The following is a 24,853-nucleotide window of genomic DNA, read 5'->3' on the forward strand; positions in this document are numbered from 1 at the left end:
ATCACATCAGCAAGGGGTTGGAAGAGTTCGAATGGCTCCGTATTTCCAGTATAAGCACCCAGAGCATCGTACGTGACCTGAACGTGGCCAGAGCCTGTGTCAGAGGCTCTGTGATGCTCATCCCAGCTTCAGCACATGTGGGCTGAGTATAGCTTCAGTGGGACTGTGTTGAGCAGCAATAAGTGGATTTAAGAAGGTGCCATTGACACACCCGAGTCCCCGCTGAACCTCAGATCTTGGGACAAGGGGTCATCATGCCTGAACCCTCAAGGCCAGGTGATCCTTCCTCCATTTGCAGTCCGAGGCTCCAGGAGTCTGCACAGACTCAGTCAGCAGCCAGGTCACACACCACACCTTAGATACATTCGATACTCGTCTGCAGTACTTTCACCTCCTTTTTTCTCCCTAATTAATTGCACCATGTATAGGATTTCCAGAAAGAAAACAATAAGACTAAGTTGACAGCATAGCTTTGGCAAATTGCCCTTTCTCCGGGAAGTTTTGTGAGCTGATGCTGTGGGGGTCTTACCCAAGTTTGGACCAATTTTAGCCTGATTTGGTGGTAACTTCCATTCACATATAGGTCATCCTCTTTGAAACTCTGTAGCTGGACCCATCCTATTCAGGATGGACAGGGATCTGCACAGCTTCCTCTTGTGAACAAGCCACAAGTACATACGTGGCTTCTCTTCTTTCCATAGGCCATCATATCTACTTTTACCAGAAAGAAAGGTGTACTTTTATCTCCAGAATATACAAACCCAAAGCTTATTCACAACCCAGCACACATTTATAGTTTATGTCAGTTCTATAAGTTAAAAAAGCATGCATAAAATCAATATTGTTTTAAATATACATCACACATGCTGCATATCTGGTAAAACGTTGAAAAAAATTGAATTTGCGTTGTCACCTGCATGCTGCACAGCTCATACAAATGTCTCATAAGCCATGCTAAGGAATCTCACCAGCACCTCCATAGATCTGAAACCACAGGAAGGAGGAATTGGGAGACCCAGAGTAAATATTAATGGCAGCAGACAATGCAAACTATGTTTCCTTGGAATGCAATTTCAGTAACAGAATTCAGCACTTGAGTGACGCGAGGGTCCAAGCACCTCTGGCATCCACCTCGATGTGGTTCATGCTCAGCCTTAAATATCCCCATCAGGTTCTCCTATTGCTCTGATCCTTAAAGACAATAACACAACTCTCTCTCTCTCTCTCTCTCTCTCTCTCTCTCTCTCTCTCTCTCTCTTTCTCTCTCTCTCTCCCTCTTTCTCTATTTTTTATCAGTGTATATGGTTGTCCCTTGGCTAAAAAAAGAAAAACACAAGATAAGCAGCCCCAAGAACCAGCTCCCAAGCGAAAACCATTTGCAGTGAAAGCAGACAGCTCCTCGGTGGACGAATGCTACGAGAGTGATGGGACGGAAGACATGGATGAGAAGGAGGAGGATGAGGAGGAGGAGGAGGAGTTCTCTGAGGACAATGAGGAGCAAGGGGATGAGGATGAAGAGGATGATGAGGTGGACCGGGAGGAGGAGGAAGAGATCGAGGAGGAGGAAGAAGAGGAGGAGGAGGATGGAGAGGATGTGGAGGAGGAAGAGGAGGAGGAGGAAGAAGATGAGGAAGAGGAGGAGGAGGAGGAGGAAAACGGTAATCTTTAAAATACTAGCAAAGTGTCACATGGTGATGTGGGCCTGGTGTTGGGTGTGAATTCTACAGTGTTAACAATCCCTGGTACCCTAACTTTGCTATAGGAACAAATCGGCTTGATCACTGCTGAAAAGATAATATGCTTAAGAAGCACTGTCTTAGAGGACTTATTTAAATTATCTTCTAGGCTTTAAATTTTGTTTTTGGTCACATTGTTTTTCGGTTTGGTGGTCACAGCAATTTACTGAGATATTTATGGTGTGCATATTTGATTAGCTCAGCAAAACTGAGCAACAAAAGTAATTTAGAATCCTTGGTCACTAGTTTTCCATTCTCTTGAAAGTTCTATGCCAGGGATGCTCTTACTGACCCAAGGGTGCTGTGGGATGTCCTTAGTTCGCCTGCCTCCCAGCCAGAGGGTCCTCTCCCACTGGCTGTTAGGTGGACTTTGTCAATTGCCACAGCTTGATTTGGTGCAAGAGAAATGAGAACAATGCAGAGAAATGCAGTGGAGAGAAAATTGTCATTTGCTTCCTGTCTGGGGCACTCAACACCACAGCAACTGCCATACGGGGAGCTTGTCACAGTGCACTTGAGACAACTCCATCCAACTTCCTGTCAGGATAAAACTCAAAAACATGACTTTGAAATGCCCTTTCTTGAAAGTCATTTCTTTTCTATCAAGAGAGTGTTCTCAAGAGCCTAGAGAGACATGGTGGCTCACAGCCTGCCTCTTAGCAATACGCCAAAGCAATGACAATGTGGCCACGTGACAGAGCATGTTCTTCCCCTTGCTCCTTGGGCTCAGAGCTCTTCAAGAATCTCAGGTCCAAGAGAGGAACTCCTCAACACAAAGGCCATCATTTGAGTCAGTAGAAAGCCTTGGGTCACAGGCTGTGGGTCCTGTGGGCAGACAGACAGGGCTGTTCCCCACTCAGAAGTCACAAGCGTCTTATAAGAAAGTCAGAATTTTATGCCACAATTGTAGCCTGATTCACTGGCTTAAAATTCTCACAAAAACAAACTAGAGAGATAGCTCAGTGGTCTAAGTACCTGCCTAGCAAGTGAAAAAAACAGAGTTCTATCCCCAGTATTGCCTGCCATGCCAGCCCCAGAACCCTGTGCATGCTGTGCATGTCCCAAAACTGGGCATGGTGGTGCACACATGTAACCCAGTGCTGGAGAGGCTGAGACAGGATCACTACAAATCCGAGCTGCGTTGCAAGACCCTGTACCAAATAAATAAATGAAGATCTTTTTTTAATTCTTATGAAAACAATTTCCCACTTAGGTTTACGCCTATAAGTAAATATGCATATGTAACTAGACATATAGACATACGCATATAAATTGCATAAATTAAAACATACTCTTCCCCAATTTGTAAGAGTCTGTGTTTGTGATGCACAACAATCACACTTGTTTGGGGGAATTATTATCTAGCACAGCCTGATCATCTTCTTTCCTTTTCTCCCCCGAACCTCCCCTCCATCTCCTTTCCCAAAGCCTTTTCCCCATCTCCAGAAACTCTTACTTCCATGGGTGCTACCACCTCCTCTTTCCTTTGTCCCTTAAATTATTTATAGTTTGGGCTTCTCGTAGAAGAGAAACCATGCCATAGTCAACCTTCCAGGTATGACATCCAAGATTTTCCTGACTTGATACTATAAGGTGTCACATGGGGGAAGATTTAACAAAGAACAGGAGGCACTGGCACAAAACAGACGTGCCGGGAGGGTTGCTACGGACTCTGCCTCCTCCACTGGAGACAGAATGCACCGCTGCCCTTACTGAGATGCTAAGGATTAGAAACCATATTTTGTGCAATTAAATATGTGGAGAGTTGGAGAGGAGACCGGCCAAGTGAATTAGGTGCCAGCGCCACGTTAGATGTGTGCAGTAGTTGGAGGTGACATCATTAGTTGAGATCCATGCATGATTTGTATTTTGGCCAAGGCTTATTATTCAGAAGGTCTAAAGTACTACTTTTTAAAATGTTCATGCTATTTGGAAGGCAGTAGACATGAACATTTTAAATTATGGATTTTTTGTGCTGTGGATTAAGGTAAGAGGTTCGAGATATGTGTAACTTAACCAAGCATCTTAACCAAATTTCATTTCTGCTCTTTATGTCCTAGACTTAAACTTTTCAAGCTTAGTTTATTTAGGGTGATTGTGCAAGTAATCTACCTTCTGACATACAAAGTGGCACATTTGGAAAATTGCCTTACTGAACCAGCATGAGAATGTCACTGGCTAGGGTTGGGTTTTGTGACTTGAACACTTGGAACATGACTGTTTTAAAAAGCCAGACAGCAGCTCAAACCCCAAGACATTTTTGCTGAACTAATTCAAGCAAGGCCATCATAAGTGGGTGCCTGAGAGTTATCATCAGAGGATTGCGTGTTTAGGGTGAGGGTCCCAGGATGACTAATTTCCTGAGCACATCTGGCGTGGTGACCATGCCCAGACATCAGCAGGTGAGCAAGGAGGTCCCAGAATGCCTGATCCCGGGAGAGCAGCAGAACGCAGGATTCGTTGTGAGCGACTGATACTGGGTTCCAATGCACAGAAGCAGCTGCTGCACAGTTACGCGATGCCCACACTCATCCACTACCTGGACTTTAAATGAGTCCCTGAGCAACAGGAGCTCGGTGCAGCCCCAAGGAGCTGCTCTGGAGCAGACAAGCAGCTGCCAACGTGAGACAGCTGCATCCACCTGCTGGGTGCTCACACACTCCCAGGAAGCATGTGCTTCATGCCTTTCAGACACCAAACACAGGAGCTGCCAGAGTCAACAACAGTGTCTCTCTCTCATAGGGGACACTCCCCTGTGACTTTGAGTGTTGCCACTTCTCTGTAGAGGACACCAGAGGCTTGTTTGATTTCCAGGTCTGCTGCCTGCTTCCTGGAGAGACCTGCACAGGGACAACCTTTCTGACACAGGGAGAAATCTCCATGGAGGCCCCCCACAAGCGGGTACTCTGAGACACCATTTACCATCCTCGCACGTCAAAATTCCCAGTGGATTATTCTCCCTGTATTTCATAGCCCATGAGGGTCAGGAATCTGCAGAAAGATTCTAGATCAAAAGAGCTGGAGAGCTTTGTTCATCTAGCTGTCATTTTTTCATGAACACACTGTTAGTGATGTTTTATTAAAATAAGGCTTTGAACAGCATCAACCTGCTGGCCTTCTATTCTCCTGCCCTCCTCAATAAGTGCATCATAGTTTACTTTACTCAAGAGTTCATGCCACTGTCACTATCAACAAACACAAACCCATGCTGTAGGAATGTCTTCAATGTGGGGGTCACAGTGAGAGCACAGGATGCCAGACAGTGGACAGAAAAGATACCTTCTTTGGTCTGATCACCATCGTGAAGTGGCCCTTCCTGCTCCTTGGGGACATCACAGCCTAACCTGCCTGGAGCAGATAGCATGCCCCTCTAGGGCGGACTGTGCCTAGTTCCTAGCACACACAGGCACAGTGACCTAAAGTCAGACAGGGGACATTCGTAGAAGGCTCCAGGTGTGATGCAGACATACCCTCTCCATGATGCAGACAACTACCAAGTGTGGAGAGATCAGGGATGTGACAGCGGCCCAGGGACAGAGCTTCTGCTGTCACCAGCAGGTGCAAAGTCTCAGGTTATTTATACAAATAGCATGCTGTTATTTATACAGCCAGGGAAGCACTTTCCACCTTGATTATAAATTGAAATGTGGAGTTCATTGAGAGATTCTGTTTTAGACAAAACAAATTTATACAAATCACTGGATTGTTACAATAGGAGCCCACAGGATGTAGAAAGAACAGGATTTACAACTTGGAAATTACATACTTATTTTCGTTCCAAGCCTCCTCTGGCTCTGCAGCTATACATAAACCAAAGTCCTACTAATAATGTGCATTTGCTATGAATATATTTATGTGCGGCATTGGGCAAAATCCTCACATTTGATGATGTTGAGATAGTCGGGTAGAAATTATCTTCCTCTCCTTGTACTAATTAGAAACTGAAGCTCAATATTTTCTATAAGTGGTGGCTCTGTAGTCACTCTGTTGATGATTTTTCTTAGTACAGACTTCATGTTCTTTTCACCACTTTCTGCTTACTTGAACAACAGCGGAGAACATCTGAGTGATCCAATTCAGATTACATCAATTGTCTTATGTTTATTATACATAAGACAATATGTAGTTGACCCATCTAAGGCTGGCATTGTGTATAGAGAATGTATTTTCAAAATATGTACTACTGGTCTAATTCCACATTTCTTAGGTAAAAACACCCTATCCTAAAGGTTAGTAAGTTAAAGCTCAGGGGTCATAGATTTTTTTTTTCTAAAGCTGATTTTGCTGTATATATTTTGACAAATGTGCTTTGGGACTCCCATAATTTAGTAAATGTGGATTAAGTGGATATAAAGCCTTGTGAGTTATGATTTATTTTCCTACTCCAGTCCACTAAAAGTTTTCATTATTTAAAGAAATATTTATATACGCATGTATATTTATGTATCTACATTATAAATATGCAGTCCTTTTGAGCAGGTATCTTATCTCCCCATAGCTAGGAATGGAAATTCTAGGAGGAAAGGCAGAGACTAAAGAAGGAACCTATGCACTGCTCTTTACAACACACAGCTGTTTCTTCAAAAGTTCTGCTTCTCGGGCTGGGGAGATAGCTCAGTGGCAGGCCCACGTGTGACCCCAGGTACCACAAAAAAGTTCTGCTTCTCAAATCCTTGGGCAGACCTGCAGATCCCTCTCCTGTCTACCTCTTTGCAGTGCCAGAACCACCTTGGGCAGGTAGACTTTGGAAGACAGCTCCTGGTCCCAGGGGTAAGTGAGGTGCACCGCAGTGAGGTGGCTGTCTGGGTGGCCTCAGAGCTCCCCAGAGCACTCTGTCTATATCAGTCCATGTGAGTGGTGGCTCCCTGGCCGGTAGACTCTGGCGAAGAGTGGGTCATCAGAAGAAAATGGTGAATAATCATGCTAAGAACTTTCTCAGATGTACTACGTGATTTCTGAAGACCAGGCAAGGCAGCAAACCAGACGCAGAGCCAAAGCATGGGATGCAGAGCCAACAGAAGTGAGCTGTTCTTGTTAGACGAGTGCACTGTGACTCTCTTTGGTCCACTGTTGAAAAGACAATGATGGCCACTGATTCTGATTTTGGACTCTGTTCTCTCAGATCTTACCACCATGAAGCAGTCCTCTGCCTGAGATTGTCTTCCAATGGGGCATTTCTGAGGCAGCAGAGGCAGGTAAAATTTCCTAGAAAGTGTTTCCCACACACAGGTGATGCACAAGGAGCCAAGTCGCCAGAGCATCCTGATCATTTGTGACAGACAGGGCTGAATGTCCATGAGGAAAATCAGAGTGCAGAAGATGGGCAGTCCGTGTTGTGGCCTCTGAATTCCCTGACTTCCCTTTCAGCTGCTGCTCTTCATATTGATTAGCCAATTAGCCTCTTCCGTCGTTCACTGAGAACTGTCCCTGATGAGGAAGGCAAGATGAAATGCAGACAGACTGTGCAAATCAGAATTAGCCAACCCGTTTTCCACTACAGTCAGCAGAAAAGGCAATGAGTTCTGAGACCAACATAGAACAGAGATGATGCGTTTAGTATGCAAGGCTTCAAGTGAAGAAAGGCTGTGGACACCACTGGGAGAAAGAATGTGGTGATGTTTCTTTATCACTTTAAAAGTTAACCTCTCCCTGTACCCATGGGTGTTCAGAACCCTGATATATTGATGGAAATGGTGCTGTGGCAACCACGAGAACTTTCTAGGGATTGGTCAGCAACAACAACTTACGTGCTCCCTGCAAAGTGATTTTGCATAACTATAACATATAATTGTATCTTACAGTTCAGACGCTATAATACAAACCAGAAAACTTGCTGAGCATGGAGCACCATGTACATTTAAGATTCAAATCATATGCACAGTGCCAGAGAAATGTCTCTTCTGTCTTATAATGAAAAAGAAGACTCTAACAGAATAGGCCTACTGTGATAGTATTCACCTTGCTGTCTGGATTCACAGTAAAGGATTAGCAGCTTATTTGGTTGTCTTATTAATTTACTTTTCATACTAATTTTCATTTTCCAAGAATCATGAGATCTAGGAGAAGGTATGTTTCTGACCCTTGGGTGGCTTGTCCTGAGCAGGTCACCTTGCTCACATTGGATGCAAGGTTCAAATACCATGATATGCCCCTCATTCATGAACATGAAGGTCTGTGCACGCCAATGGCTCATTTTCTACATGTGTGCATTTTTAGTGTGCCCAGAGCACAGTAGGTAGTGTGTTTGTGTTTTTGTTTTGTTTTGTTTTTAAATTTAGTTTTTCATTAATGCATGTTTGTGGAACATACTAAATATAGGTAGATAGATAGATAGATAGATAGATAGATAGATAGATAGATAGATAGTGAGGAGTTGGTACATATACATAATAAATCTTAATTCTTTTTTAATTTTATTTTTAAAATAAAAATAGTTAAAAAGCAACATTAGAAATGATACAGAATTTCACTAAACAAAATGATAGAGAATTCAACATTGGTTGTTGTACTGTATATTATTGTCTTCAAATTAGCTGTTCAGATTATCAGATGTAACCTTGCAAAATTGGTCAAAAAAATTTTTTAAACTTTTATTCACACTAACTTTCATCCCTGCTAGTAATGAAAAAAATCAAAGCATTGATTGCTCCTTTCCACAGACCAGCAGAAATCTGCAGAACAATTTTCCAAGCTATCTTCGGTATATACATATATATTTCCTTTTCCCTTCCTTCCTTCCTTCTTTCTTTTCTCCTTTCCCTCATCCCAGCTGTTCCTTCCCCTTGAACAGTTTCTCTCCCTTTCACAGCATCTATTGTGCCTTCAGATTTTATTTACTCTTTCATTTCTTACACTAGGGAGACAAGATGTTTACACATGTGGACCTGATTTATTTCATTTATGAGTATAGTCTCTACTTGCCTCTACTTAGCTATAAAAGCCTCAAGCTCATCTTCCTTTACAGATGAGTAATACTCCATTGTAAAACAAATACCACATCTTTTTTATCCATTCCTCAGTTGACAAGCATTTGGGTTATTCCAAGATTGATCTATGACAAATTGAGTTGCTATAAACATGGATGCACATATATCACTGCGGTATAATGTTTTCAGTTCTTCTGGAAAAATACCCAGGAGTGAAATGGCTGGGCTCAGTGGGACCTCCAGGGCTGGCAAGATAGCTCAGTGGCCTAACTTCTTGCTTAGGCAAGCTTAGGCAAGCACAGGGGCTGCAGTTTGATCCAGACATCACATGAAATGTCAATCCCCTCAACCCCAGAGCAGGCTGAGCCTGCCACAAAGCCTGGGCATAGTGGCACATGCCTGTAATCCCAGTGCCGAGGAGGCTGAAAACAGGAGGATCACTTGAGTCCAAGCTGCATAGTGAGACTCTGTAACAATCAAATACATTTTAAAAAATTGGGACCTCCAATCCTAGTGGTTTTTGTTTGTTTTTGTTTTTTAAAAATACTTTTTTTTAGAGGGGCCGGGGAGATGGCTCAATGGAATAAGCACTTCCCTGGCAAGCACAAGGGCCTGAGTTCAATCCCTGGTTCAGAAAGAAAGAAAGAAAGAAAGAAAGAAAGAAAGAAAGAAAGAAAGAAAGAAAGAAAGAAAGAAATTCTTTTTAATGTATTTAGTACAGAGTCTACAGGGTCTCACTACACTGATCAGACTTGTAGTGATTCTCCTGTTTTCAGCCTCCCAAGTGCTGGGATTATAGGCATGTGCCACCACACCCAGTCTCAGTCACCATCTCAGTGTACCCCAGGCATGGCACACCATGGATTGAACCCTGGTCCCTGCACCTGCCTAAGCAGGCACTTTAGTCTGCTGAGCTATCTGTCCACCCCAACTCTAGTGTTTTGGGGAATCTCCAAACTGATATCCATAGTGGTTATACCATCCTGCACTCCCACCATCAGTGGAGAAGTGCTCTTTTACCCCAGAGCCCTCCAGCCTTTGCTATAGGCTGACTTCTTGATTATAACCATTCTTTCTGGGGTAAGATGGAATCTCAGTGTTGTTTCAATTTATATTTCTTTTTTTTTTTTTCTTTTCTTTTTTTGTTGGATTTAGGGGAAGGGTCTACAGGGTTTTCAGGGTCTTACTACTAGATCGGACTTGTAGTGATTCTCCTGTGTTCAGTCTCCCAACTGCTGGGATTACAGGCGCAAGCCACCACGCCCAGTCTCAATTGCCCTCTCAGCACACCCCAAGGGCAGGGCCAGCATGGCAGGCCCAGGGATTGAACCCCCAGCCCCTGAGCCTGCTCACGGGTCCTTTAATCCCCTGAGCTATTTGGCTGGCCCTCCATTTGAATTTCTTGAATGACCAATGATGTTGAATGTTTTTTCATGTATTTATTTACCATTTTTATTTCCTTATCTGACAAGTATATATTCATTTTGGATGCCCATTTTTTGATTGGGTCTTTGAATTTAGGGGCCTGATTTTTTTTAATTATTTATATGGTTCTAGATAGAAGTCCTTTGTCTGAGGGACAATCAACAAAATTTTTGTTCCCAATTTGTGGCTTTTCCTTTTACTCTGTTGGTGATTTCTTTTGACTTACAGAAACTTTTAGAAAAGATGAGATCTCAGTTGCTGATTATTTGAAGTATTTCCTGTATTTCTCATGTAGTTTGGTTTTGTTCATTAAATCTCTGCCTACCCCTATGTCTTCAAGATTTCTACCTACTTTCTCCTCTAATAGATTTAGTGTTTCTGTTTTAATATTTAAATCTTTGATCCATTTTTACTTTGGTTTAGTACATGGTGCTGGCATGAATCTAATTTTAGCCTTCAGCATGTGGAAAGGTGTCAAATATGTTCACTGGAAGAGAGATAGACTCTTTAATAAATGGTCCTGGAATTTTTTTAATGAAAACAAAGTACAATCACCAGGTGTAATGTGTGGTACAGCCTACAAAAGTATGCAACATAAAAATTGCAAAGTGTAGGTCTTTACAAAGAATTATATGTCATAAACTGAGACAGCAGTGTGAAGACTTGAATTTAAAAGAATCTAAGGTTTGAATATTAAAAATCGCTAACCTTTGTGTCCACAAGGAAAATCATCTCTATGAGTGTTTAGAAGCAAGTCACAGTTTCTCTCTCTCTCTCTCTCTCTCTCTCTCTCTCTCTCTCTCTCTCTCTCTCTCTCCATCTCTCTCTGCTAGTAATGAAACTGAGTCAATAAGAAATTATAATAAGGCTTCTGAGTCCCCTCTAGTCTCCTGGTGTCTCCCAAACCACCAACCTTAAAGAGAAGTATATTTCCCACCCCTGGGAAACAGAAAGCCCTGAGATTTTCAATGATCCTTTTCCACGCCCTGATTTATGACCATGAACAGCAACAAACACAATTTTGCTCTGGGATCAAACAGTGCTCAAGGTGGTCCAATTAATTTAGAAACTCTGACCACCATGCATGTAAGAGAGACAGACAGACAGGATGGCACCATGTAGCCAGATTTCCTGTTACTAGGACACAATATTTGATCCCCACAATTTAAAGGAGGAGGGGTTGGATATGGTTCATTGTTTCAGGAGATTCAGTCTACGGATAGCTGGCTGCATGGCAAGAGCACCACAGTGGTAGGGCATGGCAGAGGAGAATGCTGAGTTCATGGTATCTGGGAGGCAGAGCTGGGGAGAAGAGCAGGGGAACAGCACCAGAAAGGAAGAAATCAGGAACCCAATACATACCCCAAGATCACCCCACTATGACCCACCCAGATACTCCCAGAAGTGATCTTTACTAACCGCCTGACTGCTTGAAACCAATCAAGTTGACAAGTAAACTTAACCGTCACAGACATACAGACAGAGACCTAACGCCAGAGGCAAAGAGAGGAATACAGAGACAGAGGCAGGCAAAAATGCCTGTGTGCTTGATAAAATCTCAGAGAACTCTTGGGTGAGCCGACATGACCTTCCTGCTATACATAAACAAACTTTGACAAGCTAGAAACCTAAACACCATAATGAAGAAAGACCCCCCCAAGACTCCATGAATAAGTGCAGTTGCTTTTATTCACATTAATTTTGACCCCTAATGAGTGAAAACTTTAGTGGGGAAACATAACTCATAGTTTCTAAGTTGAAAGTTTTCTACAACTTGGCCTCCCGGTGGGAAGTTTTTCTTCAGTTTACCTTCGGGCTTTGATGGAAATTGTTAAGTCATAGTTTTGCTTATAAAATGCATGGTGTTTAGCCAATAATCCCCCGTGGACCCAGAGAAAACCCTGCACTCTCTGCCCATGGCTTTGCAGTCCACTGTCCCCTGCAAATCTAGTTCTAGACCTCAAAGGGCCCTGTGGCATCAGGCACCCCTGATGAAGGAGAGCATGCAACAGACACAGATGGATGCGGGCAGGCTTCCATGGTGACCCTGCCTCCAGCCGCCTTCCCTGCCTTCCTCTGCGCACTGATGCTGTTGAGGTTGATTCAGCATCACCCCCTGCTTCCAGCTCTTTCCTCCATGCTGGAATTAGTCGTGAGAAAAAGGGCTGCAACTGTGGAGAAATACAAAACACACCCTGCTGGTGGTTGCTTAGTGTATAACTTGTGCTCCAATGCTGACCCTACGAGCCACTTCAGGCATGAAGTCTGCTGCTGGATGGCCAAGGTAAACATGGATCCCAAAAATGAGTCACTTAGATATGTGCGTTATAATATCACAGTGAGACCACAGCCCCTAGGAGCTTCCATCATCTGGCGCTGTGCCGGCCAGTAGAGCATGGTCCCCTAAGTGTAACCAAATTAAATTTAAGTTTGAATCTAAAGTGATGGAGAAGATATCCTGTTGCGTATTCACCTTCCTCTTCAAACCAGCCACCTATACAAGCCATGAGTAGCTGGCAGCACTCTGCATGGACATGGGTCATGCTGTCTCTTCTGCCCAGGTGTGCATGCCTCCTGGCATAGTGCACACACATGCACTCCTGCAGGTGCATGTTGGTGTCTGACACAGGGTGCTCCGGCCCTGCTGTCACCTGTCCTCACCTGCACCTCCTGCTGTCCACCTGCTGCTCCTCCGTGCTGGCCATGGCCATTGTACACGTGGCATACAGCCCCCTCTCTTGTCCTCTGCCTTATGGATTCTGCCATGGAGCATCTTCCTGAGATCCCCCTCCTTCTTCTCTGTGGTGCTGTTCCTGTCCCCTTCTCCAAGAAGCCCTGCATCATCGCCTCCTGCATGTCCCCTCCCCCAGCCTGCCCGTCCTCCCTTCTGCTTCGTCTTCACAGCCCCTTCACTCTCCATCATCACAGTATATATTTATGTTCTGTTCATCTTTACCTCTCTCCTCCATCACAGTTTCCATGATGCAGGGGTGTTGTTCTCTAGGCTCACAGCTCAGCTCTAAGTGTGACCACAGAGACAGCTGTTAGAAGAACAAGTGAGTGTTACCTTCTTCCGTCAGCACACAGGGCCCAGCAGGGCTGGCTCATGTGTGTTGTGACAGTGACAGATCTTCCATCTGATACAGGGTTGTGAGAAGTTCCCATGTTCTAAGGAGTGAGGGTTTCTAGAAACACCAGTGCTCAGCCCAGGTGCGCAAACAGCTGGCAAACTCCATACCTGTTTCCAGGGTCAGGAAGACACATTCTTTGGCCTCAGTCTCCTGTGCAAGGCAGTTCTCTTCTGTCTTCAGTGTCAGCTGGAGCATGCTGGAGGATGCCTAGCCTCTTTATTCCTACAGAGGAACAGAAGGATTCAAAGCACAGATGGGAGCCAGGCCCTCAGCCCTGCAGCATCAAGTGCCTCAGTGGAGAGGCTCAGTGTAAGTGCCAAGGGCAGGGCTGGGAGGCTGAGCTCCCTTACCCCATGGCAGAGACATGGATGATAGCAGAGTCACCTGAAGTTGAGGGGAAGACTGGTCAGCAAAGACAGAGTAAGATAGCAGTGGTGAGCATCCCACACAGAGTGGAAACAAGGCAGGCATCTGGGCATGCCGAACAATGGCATGCAGCCCCGAGGTAGCCACAGAGGCTGGAAATGCACTTCGAGCAGCTGCATGGCACCCCAGGACCACCACCAACAGAGTCAGAGAGCTCCTGCTTGGAGATCCAGGCCTCAGGGACAGGCCAGGAAGGGGCTGTCTCTCCAAGTGCATTCACTTCTCTGGCTGTGGTGGGTGTCTGTTCCTTGCAGCAGCACACGGTGGGGACAGGGAGACCTGGAGGAAGGCAGGCATCTGTACCTGGCACCCATCCTGCCTAAAAACATGAGCTTTCTTGTCCCAACTGATTGCAGAGAAGCAGTGTCCTCCCCACGCTGAGCAGTGGCAGACACAGAACCCACCAACCATGCCCTCTCCAGAAAATAGAGAAAGACAGCCAACAGGACCAAGCAAACCATTGCAGACACTCAGATCAACCCAGTCCTAGATCTTTCCTGAAAGGCAGTATTTCTACTTTCCTTTGTTCAAAAAAAAAGTCCTAGCTAATTTTAAATAATTTTTATAGGCTCTAGGAAATCATACACCAGCTATCAATCATTCATTTTAAACTGTGTGAGAATTTTTGCTAGTCTCCAAAAATGCAACTCAGATACCTCTCCCTGCACCATCAAGGCCCTGAGTAGCAGGGGTCTCTTCTTGTCCCTGGATCCTGGCACCTCTCCTTCAACCCCAAAGGGTTGGGGCTCCTTGTCACTCCTGTGGCATTGTTCCAATGCTGATTGGTGCTCAAAGGTCTGTAAGTGCAAAGAGCTGTGGAGGAAAAACACCTATGAGGTGAAAGAGTATGAAAAGATAACTGAAGATTGAATTCAACCATAAGCACTTACAATCATCAGAGAAGAGGACCTTGGGGACCCCGAGGACTGCTTCACTCAGAGATGAGACCACACAGGAGGTCACTCTGCTGAGGACCCCACTGCTGCTGCAGCTGGGCTCCTCATGGAGTGGTTCTTTCTGGTCCCAGGACCTGAATTCCCTGTAGTGTGACATGAGAGCCATGAGCATGTCCTCTCTGTCTCTTCCTGTATCTCGGACATTCTGTGATGTGAGGAAACAACAGCAGCAGACCCTGCTCCAGCGTCAGGATGGATACTAGCAGGACAATGTAGGGAGTCATAAAGGGCCTGTGTCAGCCTCATCAGGGAGGGCTTCCTGACCCTGGCAAGAAGGCAGAAAGCAGCACAGCTGCAAAAGATGCAACAAGGAGTAAGGGTGGTTGGTGGAAGGTGGCATTACAGTGCCTCACGTGGCCCCTGCCAGCCACGTCACTCTCTGCCTCTCCACAGCCCTGGGTCCGTATGGACCTCACAGGGCCAGAGAGCTCCTCCAGCTGAGCACATCCACATAGGCCGTGGAGGACAAAGGAGAGGCCATGGGTGGGATATAAGGGCCCTAGTGCCAAGCCCAGCACTCAGGCTTCCCCTGTGGGTTTCAGCATCCAGAGTATTGAGGACACTGACCAGGGCTGGTGGCCCACGCTCCAGATCAGCCTGCAGACATGGTTGGCTGGGAGCACAAGACCACAGGACCTGGGTCAGCAGAGCAAGAGGTTGAGTTCACCCTGGTCCCTCTCTGCATGGTCCCTGACAGTTCTCACTTGCTTCCTGTCTCCCTGCTTGTCCAGTTCCCTAAAATCCCTGGAGTTGTGGGTTTGGGCTTCCTGGAATGAGCTCAGAGCTTCCTTAATTTTCCACTCTCTTTTCCACGCTGGAATGGACTTGACTTCTTGAATCAGAGCAGGATAAGTGGGAAGGCCCAGCTGAGCTTCAGTCCAGCACCAGCCACAGAGGCAGGTAACAGGAAGACACCTTCAGTTCAAGAGGCTTGATGCCAAGTATGAAGGGAAGGAAAGTAGCATAAGACGAATGCTAGCAGTAGCAGCCATAGAGGCCTTCTGCCAGCTGTGCTCCAAGAGCCACAATGTAGCTAGTCTGGACCAAGCCCACTGGTTAACATGGAAACAGAGCCAGTGCTGCCTGGGAAAAGCATCCTGGCTCCTGTGATGGGCGCCCAGCTCTGCCACTTGGCTGCATGTAGTTTGAGAAATCTGCAAACACATGTGGCTGGGTGTGGTCTCTTTCAGAAGAAGCTGAGAGTACTGACTGGAAGGATTTTTGGGGTGTCATGGTGAGCCCCTTAGAGATGTGTGGGCCCTCTGCAATAAGAGCTGAGGAGCTGCATGCTGTCCACACTGCCTGCAGGAGTCACACCTACTAGACACACATGTGCGCTGCTTCCCCGCCCATGTGATGTGGCGTGTAAAGTCACTGCGGTCGCTGCTAATGTACAATCATCTTCATGTAATTAGAAAATACAATGGAGTTTAAAGTAAAAGATTCATTATAGTGAAAGACACACCATCATGGGTCCCATTTGAAATATTCAAAATACTCCCCTCACTTCAAACACACTTATCCCATCATTCTTGGCAATTTATCCTTAGTATACTGTGTGTGTGTGTGTGTGTGTGTGTGTGTGTGTGTGGTGTGTGTGTGTTAGTAACAGAGATCGAACTCAGGACCTTGCACTTGCCAGGCAGGCACTTACGCTTCTGAGCTATCTCCCCAGCCTGGCAATGTATCTTTGATTGCAACTTTTAGGGGCTGGAGAGATGGCTCAGTGGAATAAGTGCTTCCCTGATTGTGACTTTTTTTCAACTTTAACATTCATTCTGTTGTTTTGTTTTTTTTTTTATTGTCCCTTGCATTTTTAAATTTCTGTGTTTGTGAGTTAGAAATATATCTGGGTAAGGCTTTATTTCTGTAAGCATCTTAAACGCCTCTTCAGTGCAGCAGGAATCAGGGGTCCTGCCACTGAAAAGCTCCCCCGGCCTGGGCAGGCCTGCAGCGATCACCTGTCCTCCGTGTGCCTGCTGGGCCGCCCCCCGGGCTGCAGGCCTGCTAGTCCACAGCGTCTGTTAGTGACTAGAAAAAGAAGCAGAAACTCTGTCCTCACCAGATGTCAAAAGAATACAAAATAGTGTTTCAGACATACCTCTGGGAGACAAATTGCTCAAAAACTAATGCTTGTAGTTATAAAATTTGTGTCCCCCGAGACCCTCACCATGAGGGTGAAACAATGCACACCATGGAGGTCACATTTCTGATTGTGGGGGGAGCATACATTGTTTAGAACAGTCTGGCTCAAAGGAGAAGATTCAGACCCGCTGCCTTCTAGGAAGCTGTCCTAGGAGTTAAACTTGCACACAAAGCGCAGTGGAAAGGAGGTCTGGAACCACTGATGGGGACTCGAGAGGTCACCCGGCTGAGCGAGGAAGTGCCCTCACTTGATGAGCTCATCCAGAGATAGCCAAGGTTGCTCTTCTTCCCACCCCACAGTGAAGACGCCAAGTCGGCCCCCACCTGGGAAGCCTCAGGACTTGCACCTGCCGACGGGGAAACCCTTCCAATGGCATTTCCTGCGGGCTCTATGGATCACGGATTTTGAACTCAGGATTGAAAAAAAAAAAAATTGAAGTGCTTTGGCCTTCATTAAGCCTCTATCTAAATAACCATGCTCTTTTCCTTAGAACAGATACATGTACTTTAATTTTCTGAAAAATGCTTTTCTTATCACAAATGCATCCCCCTTCTTTGATAGAACATTGTTTGCTAGATAGAAACTAGAAACAGCAACTCCTGAAACTATTGTGTTTCAACAACTCCTGAAACATATTTACTTCCTGCATTGTTTGTACCATATTTTTAATTTTCCATGGTCACAGAAAATTCTGGTCCATTTGCTAAAGCTCACGTCTGCGTGTGGCTCATTTCCATTTCAGGCTCAACAAAAACACTCAAAGAAGGGGAAAATGCCTTAATGTGTCAACCAGAGACAAAATTCCAGGGGATCCCTGTCAGTGGCCCCCAATTCTAGAGGAAGCTGAAGCAAAACATGGGGAATTGAACCCAGGTCCTTCCCACTGAGCTACATTCTCAACTCTTTCTTTTTTTGTTTTGAAACAGGCTATCAGTAAGATGCTAAGTTCCCAGACGGGGCTAAGGCTTGTGATCCTCCTGCCTCCGCCTGCCAGAGGACGGGAACTACAGGTGTGCGGCAGCACATCTGGTTCACAGCACATAGCTGACTAATCGATTGACTGACTGCTCCCCTCCATTAGCCCACCTAGTTAAGAGTTGACTTTATTTAAAATGGGTTTTGAAGTAGTTAAGTACTGGTAACTTGAGAAATTGTATTAACCTGGGCCATGCGTGCTACTGCCAGCAGCCATTCCACAGGCACTTCCGTCTGTCACAACACCTCATCGCCACCAAGCCCTAGTGAGTCGAAGAAAAGCCAAATCCTACAGTAGGCTGTGTGTCTAGATGCACTTTCTGCAGCCTCTTTCTAGACTCCTCCCACATGCTGGCTGGCTTCCCTGGACATCTGCTCAGAGGTAGATGTGCCATGTCAAGTTGAGCTGCATCCGCACCAGCCACTTCAGAACGCAGGAGCCTGCTCAGCCCGTCCTCTTGTATTGATGGAATTCTCCTAAGAGATGTCCAAGAAGAGCCAAGTGGTTTCTCTAGCCCCCCTGCACGATGCACTTATTGAGTCTCTGCAAACTGAAGTCACCTGTATCACATGGTTAGCAAGTGACCAACCTGAGTCAGGTTCTGTGCTCTCGTGCTTCTGTGGCTGCCAAGGTCAGAGCAAGCTGTGTGCCTACTGCACTTTCAGGGCAGAGCCTGTAGGGGGCAGGCACGTTTCCCCTATTGCTCAGAAGGTGCAAGGATCCAGGGCAGTGACGCAGTGACGCAGTGTGAAGAAGCTTGTCTGTTTTCTTTCCATCTCCTTGGGAGAAGGTACCATGAGTGGCATGATTAATAGGTACTGAATATTTAAAAGGTAAGATGTTCCCCCAAGCAGCAGAAGCAAGGAGAGGAAGTCCGCTGAGATAATCTGAGATTAGCACGCAGGCATTAACAGTCTTATACCTCGCTCACATGGTGGAAGGTGAAGAATTTCCACAAACACAGACCACTGCATTCTTTCCAGCATAGGCTTTATCATGGCTTTGGAAGCAATGAGGAGGATTAGATGGGGGTTTCCCCTGCCTGGTCCCCATCTCAGTGAATTCCTCCCTTTCCAAATTCTTTAGGATGCCAAGGTGAGCTCCCTAGGAGAACTCAAGGAGAAATCCATGGGCTGAACCTTCGCTGGCTGTGGTTTCGTCTTTGGGTTAACCTTTGACCCACCATGTGTGCTGTCATATTTTGAGACCATGATTCCTAAAGCATCTCAGGGTTACTTAGGTGCAGCAGTGCAGCTATAAAGCATTGCCGTGGAGACAGCCCAGACTGGTTTTCCCAAGGATGCTTCTCCAGTCGTGACCCATGCGTATAGCAAAGTGCATAAACTGAGAGGAGATGATAACACTCGTATTTCTAGAAATTCATTATAACAGGATTGGTTCATTTCCTCAAAGACTGAACCCCAGGCCAGTGGCGAGGGTGCCTTCGTGATTAATGTTGCTGCAACATTTCTGGGTGTGTTTGTTGGTTGCTTTTTGTTTTGCTTGGTTTTGTTTTCTTTTCACTTGCCGTTCTTTGGGGGTTATGTCTTTTCTTGCAATGAGGACAGTGATGTATAGGAATTGTCCAAAGAGGGACAATTGCAAGAGAAATGTGCTCTGGCTAATACATGGGAATTTGACTTGCTGATGTTTGGGAGGTATCTTAACTATTTATTGACACTAGGTGGGCTACCAAAGATGCTATTTTCTGTTGTTGCTGCATTGAATTCTGAATCTTTTTCCTCCAACAAAAGTCTTTTCTGCATAAAAGTCTATGAAAAAAGCACCAGAGAGCCTATATCTCTGCTTTAGTCAACTATTATTTTCTCCCAGTCAGTTTCTCTCATGCCTTTAAATCATCATTAAGCATTAGAAATTCTTCTCAGTGCAGTATTTTAATCACAGAAACAAAGAAGAGATGTAAAAAGAACACACACTTGCCCAAATCCAATCTAAAGGACACACCCATTTGTAATTCACAACCCATTTATAATTGTCAGTGTACACAATAGAGCTTACCTAGGATGGCAATTGGACAGATAAATCCCAAATATTCTCTTAGTAGGAAGCACAAGGTATTTTTGATGAAGCAGGAGAGTTTTAGGTCAATTTTAACAAGACCTTTTTTTGTGGTACCAGGGATTGAACTCAGGACCCTGTGCTTGCCAGGCAAGCACTTATTCTGCTGAGCTATCTCTCCGGCCAAACAAGACCTTTTTAAAATAGTGTCTCTAAGTACTCTTTTGAGACTCAACACACTGACTCATTCATTACTGCTTCCCATTTACTTAAATATTCCCAAGCCCACAAGGTGGAGAAATTGGACAAGACTGGACTTGAAATCCAATGCTGTGTTGTCCCTGTGACAATGGCCCTAACTCCTTCCAGTCCTGTTTTATAGACATCTGCTCCCTGAGCACGTTTTCTATGCTCCCCACCTTTTGGAGGTGGAGGTATGGGCGTCGTGGTTCATCAGACTTACCTTCCGTAGCTTTACTGCAGAATTCCTGTAGGTTCAGTATGCTGTCTTAAGGTACCAGCTTCCAAACAACTCTTAATTCAGTTCCAACCTGTGCTTTGAGTGCAGAGCTCGCTACCTAGGTGGCATCCCTGCATGACTCTCAGAAACCTGAGGCTTTCCCATGGTGTTTAAGTACGACTGCAAAAGTAAACCATTTAAATGTGATTGCTGTGAACATCTGTTTAAGGGGTTGGCAAGAGGGAAAGTTCATGAACTCTTAGAAAGCTCAGTGATACAGTGGATATAATTAGTATTTTTCAACGGTTGGTCTGGAAATAAATAAAGCCAAGGTACACAAGAAATCATTCTTAAAAATTAGAAATAAAAAGTGTATATTTTAACATTATGTTTATCATATTTTTAGACTAATGAAAGGAATTCTCAGTGAATAAAATGTTCAGGAGCCTCCTGTCTCTGGGGACAGCTCATTTCTTTTATGTCAGCACTTTCAACCCAGGTGCAGCAGGACCTACGGGGCTACTCCAGGCTCCACAGGGTGTGACTTGCTGTTAGCTTTCTGTCCATGCTGTTGCAACTAAGCTTCCAATTCTAGCCACTTTTTTCTTTTCTTTTCCTTTTTGTCTTCTCTATTTTCTTTGCAGAAGACCATCAAATGAATTGTCACAGTACTCGGATCATGCAAGACACGGAAAAGGACGACAACAATAACGATGAGTACGATAACTATGATGAACTCGTGGCCAAGTCCTTGTTGAATCTTGGCAAAATTGCTGAGGATGCAGCATACCGAGCCAGGACTGAGTCGGAAATGAACAGCAACACGTCCCATAGCCTGGAAGACGACAGCGACAAAAATGAAAACCTGGGCCGGAAGAGCGAGTTGAGTCTAGACCTAGACAGTGACGTTGTCCGAGAAACAGTGGACTCCCTCAAACTGCTGGCCCAAGGGCACGGTGTGGTGCTCTCGGAAAACATCAACGACAGGAGCTACGGGGACAGCATGTCGCAGCAGGACAGCAGGAATATGAACTACGTTATGCTGGGCAAGCCCCTGAACAACGGGCTGGTGGACAAGATGGTGGAGGAGAGCGACGAGGAGGTGTGCCTGAGTAGCCTGGAGTGTCTGAGGAACCAGTGTTTCGACCTGGCCAGGAAGCTGAGTGAGACCAACCCCCAGGAGCGCAGCCAGCCGGCCACCATGGGCGTCCGCCAGCACGGCCGGCCCGAGGATGACTTCCCGGGCAGGACGCCCGACAGGAACTACTCGGATATGATGAACCTCATGCGGCTCGAGGAGCAGTTGAGCCCCAGGTCTAGAACGTTCTCCAGCTGTGCAAAGGAGGACGGGTGTCACGAGAGAGACGATGACACCACCTCTGTGAACTCGGACAGGTCCGAGGAGGTATTTGACATGACCAAGGGCAATCTGACCCTGCTGGAGAAAGCGATCGCCTTGGAAACTGAAAGAGCAAAGGCCATGCGGGAGAAAATGGCCATGGACGCTGGGAGGAGGGACAATGTGAGGTCATACGAGGATCAGTCTCCGAGACAGCTTCCCGGGGAGGACAGGAAGCCCAAGTCGAGTGACAGCCATGTCAAAAAGCCATACTATGGTAAAGGTAATATTTCTACCTAACGTAAGTTGCCTCATGAAAGCATGAGCCTCATAAAAGATGTTGCCGGTAGTCTGCAATTAAAATATGAGTCACACTAAACTTTGATCTCTAATGCACATCTTTAGAATTGGTTCCAGAATTCCATTTTGTGATGATGTTCCTGAAGAGCTAATAAAATGTGTGTCTGAGAAATACATAAAGCAGCTCAATGTTCTATTATTAGAGCAGATAACTGTGGTCTTCAGTAGGAAAACTTGCTTTCCTTGGGAAGATAGAGACAGGGCGCTAAGGCATCCAGAGTAGAAAATATTAGAGTAAGCCTGCACTGTACCATGTGAACTGCACTCTGTGTTAAACAGCAAGGGTTTATGTAACCGTTAGGCCAGGAGAGCTGAAAGTGCTTACTCCACAAATTGGATTGGGTAGGCAGCATCATGATTTATAAAATTATCATCCAACAACAGTTATTGATGAAGTAGCCCCATCGAAAACATTCCCAATAGGACTTCAACAGTAGTAGATGACCAATGACATAAAATCAGGCCGGTGACTGCACGTTAATTATCTAAGATAGTCAGATAATGGAAACCATTTGCTATGCAAAGCATGATGTGGCCTCAGCTACAATCAATAGCAATTTCTGTAGTATATCCACCCCCCATCCAACGTTGTAGAAGCAGTGTTGGGCCTGTTCTCAACATAATCCATTCTAAAACACTCAAAACTGTCCAAGATGATAGTTTCACCCAATTTTCTTTTATGAAACTTGTGGGCACATATTTGCTTCTCTCTGTTTATTTAACTATATGTACACATGTTATACCTATATGTAACAAACATATGATAAATGCATTCCCAACCTCAGTGAAGGACTTTGTGTTCACAGCAGCAACAATGTCCAGCGTGAAGAAGGTTAGGATTCAACTTTGAGTAGCATCCAAGCTCTTTCAGTGCCTCACTTACAAGTTTCTTTCAGAACTAAGCAAGAAGCAATTTCAAGAATGAGATTGGCAGATCCTTGCCTTCTTCCACATTAGAACCAGAAAAGATCTTGTTGCTTGATTTTCAGTTCATTCTGTGCCTTATGAGAAGCTGAGTTACCCCACCATGGATCCAAGAACAAGGTTCAGGAATTTAGTTTGAAAATAAGTTGCTGTGGAATGTTCAAATGATGAGAGCACCAGCATTTTTTCTTCCATGACATGGGTATGGGTTCTTCTCTCAGTGTAGGTGCAGAACTTCTATGGTAAGTCAGCATTATCATTCCCAAACCCAAGTTGGATATGAACCCTGGCCAGAGCTCCACGGACCGCTGGTTAGCAGGTGCCTGGGTACCCATAGCCTAATCGGCCACTGAGCTGAGTGCTAGACCACTGAAAACATGGACTAGGAGGAAGGGACTTTTTTAAAAAAAAAAAAAAAAAAGGAAATAGATTCTTTAGCTTAGTGGAGGTTCAGGTTTCCTTTGGACATTTTAAGGTCTAGAATAATTAGCATATATCTATTAAATTACAGAGTGATCATTGTTACCAGGATAGGCTCAGCTTATCTATTAGAAAGGTTTCATGGAATTGTTGAAACACGTGAAGAAAGCAAATGTTTTTAGGAAAAAACTGTCCTTGTCTCATGCACTTGCCAGGTTGTATGTGTAGATCCAGACTTCCGCTTTAGGGTGATGTCTCAGGGACTCTCTGGTGAAGTTCCAGCACAGAGAGCTGGTGTTTTACTCTGTGTGGCCATGGAAGTTGGTCTGGCTTGCCCATTCTGTGCCTCTCTGGCTTCCTGAGCTCCTGTTGTCCTCTAAACTCAGCTGTTTATTACAAATCTGAACCTGCTTTGTTGTTGTTGTGCTTGGCTTTCTTTTTCAAGAATGAAATTGAAGTCCCTTGCTTCCCCTGACTAAACGAGGGCAGGGGAGGACAAACTGAGATGTGCTTTATTCCTGAAGAAGAGACTGGTTGAGGGCCTGGATCTTCCCCAAAGTTGAAGATATTGATTTCTGCTTCTCACAGTCTTTCCAGATTTCTACCTCTGACAAAGCTATGTCCATTTTCTATTAACATTTTCAGTATTGTTCCATTTCTTTTGAATATACCTATAGTTATGTTCAGAACCAAATAAATAAAGACAGGGAAGGCCAAGAAAGCAGAACAAAGAGACTAGGGCTGCCTTTTAAAAGGGAGAAGTCAAGAGGCTGCAGAAATAGCTCAGTGGCATAAGCCTCTGCTTGGGCAAGCACAATGTTCTGTGTTTGATTCCTGGTACCTCAAAAAAAAAGGGAAAAAAATCAAGAGTTCCTATATCATCAACACAACCCAGGGGCAATTCCTGCCTGCCACTATCCAGCATGTCACAGGTCTCTGTTTTTAGTAAAGGTGACAAAATAGGGCTGGAGATGTGACTTCAGGGTGCAGTACTTGCCAAGAAATGCCCTTGGCCCTGAGTTCAATACCTAGTACTGAAGAAAAAAAAAAGAAAGAAAGCACTTGTATCATTTCTCACTCTCCACAGCCCTCAAACTAATTTAAAGCATGGAAGAATAACATTTCCAAAGTTGGAGCTGATACAAAAGAAGTCCATTGTAGAACGTTTCTGTCTTTCCCACAATCAACTTTTCTACCCAAACTAAACAAGGGAGACAAACTAAATCTTACCCACATTCTTTTCCTAAGTTGTTGCAAGGTTGTTGGTTAAGCTGTTGGTGCCTTTGCTTGCTTTGTCGTTTTCTGTTTGCTTACATGTTTGCTTTCAAGGTAAATTAGAATTGCAAGAAATAAGAAACCCAAGAGAAGAATAGAGCGAGCACATCCCATCTCAGTTGGGATTTCATGCATCGAGAGGAGACTATATCTGTGTTGGCTTCCAAACCCTGAAGTAATTTTGAGTCGCATTATTTTTCTAAAACTCTGTACTTTAAGTTCAAAACACTTGCAAGATCTATGAAATAATATAATTTTGGAGCAATTGTAAGTGTCCTAATGAAATAGTCACTTAATGGCTAATGGATCATAACGTTACTTTTTTTACTTGTGG

General features: G+C 44.9%; 1 protein-coding gene across 7 annotated transcripts in view; it reads left to right on the forward strand.

The window, feature by feature from the left end:
* Myt1l (myelin transcription factor 1 like) overlaps positions 1-24,853 on the forward strand; it is a 191,428-nt gene that overhangs the window by 82,811 nt on the left and 83,764 nt on the right. For 4 of the 7 annotated variants that reach the window (XM_023702399.1, XM_023702398.1, XM_004642309.2 and 1 more), the window contains 2 exons: positions 1,297-1,658; positions 20,846-21,817. In XM_023702399.1, the coding sequence (XP_023558167.1) occupies positions 1,297-1,658; positions 20,846-21,817 (1,334 nt within the window). Of the gene's footprint in view, positions 1-1,296; positions 1,659-20,845; positions 21,824-24,853 lie in introns of all 7 variants that reach the window. The other 3 variants (XM_004642308.2, XM_004642307.2, XM_004642310.1) reach the window with 2 other exon arrangements.

The sequence above is a fragment of the Octodon degus genome, unplaced genomic scaffold (genome assembly GCF_000260255.1).
Source record: "Octodon degus isolate 3935 unplaced genomic scaffold, OctDeg1.0 scaffold00151, whole genome shotgun sequence".
NCBI classification, from domain to species: domain Eukaryota; kingdom Metazoa; phylum Chordata; class Mammalia; order Rodentia; family Octodontidae; genus Octodon; species Octodon degus.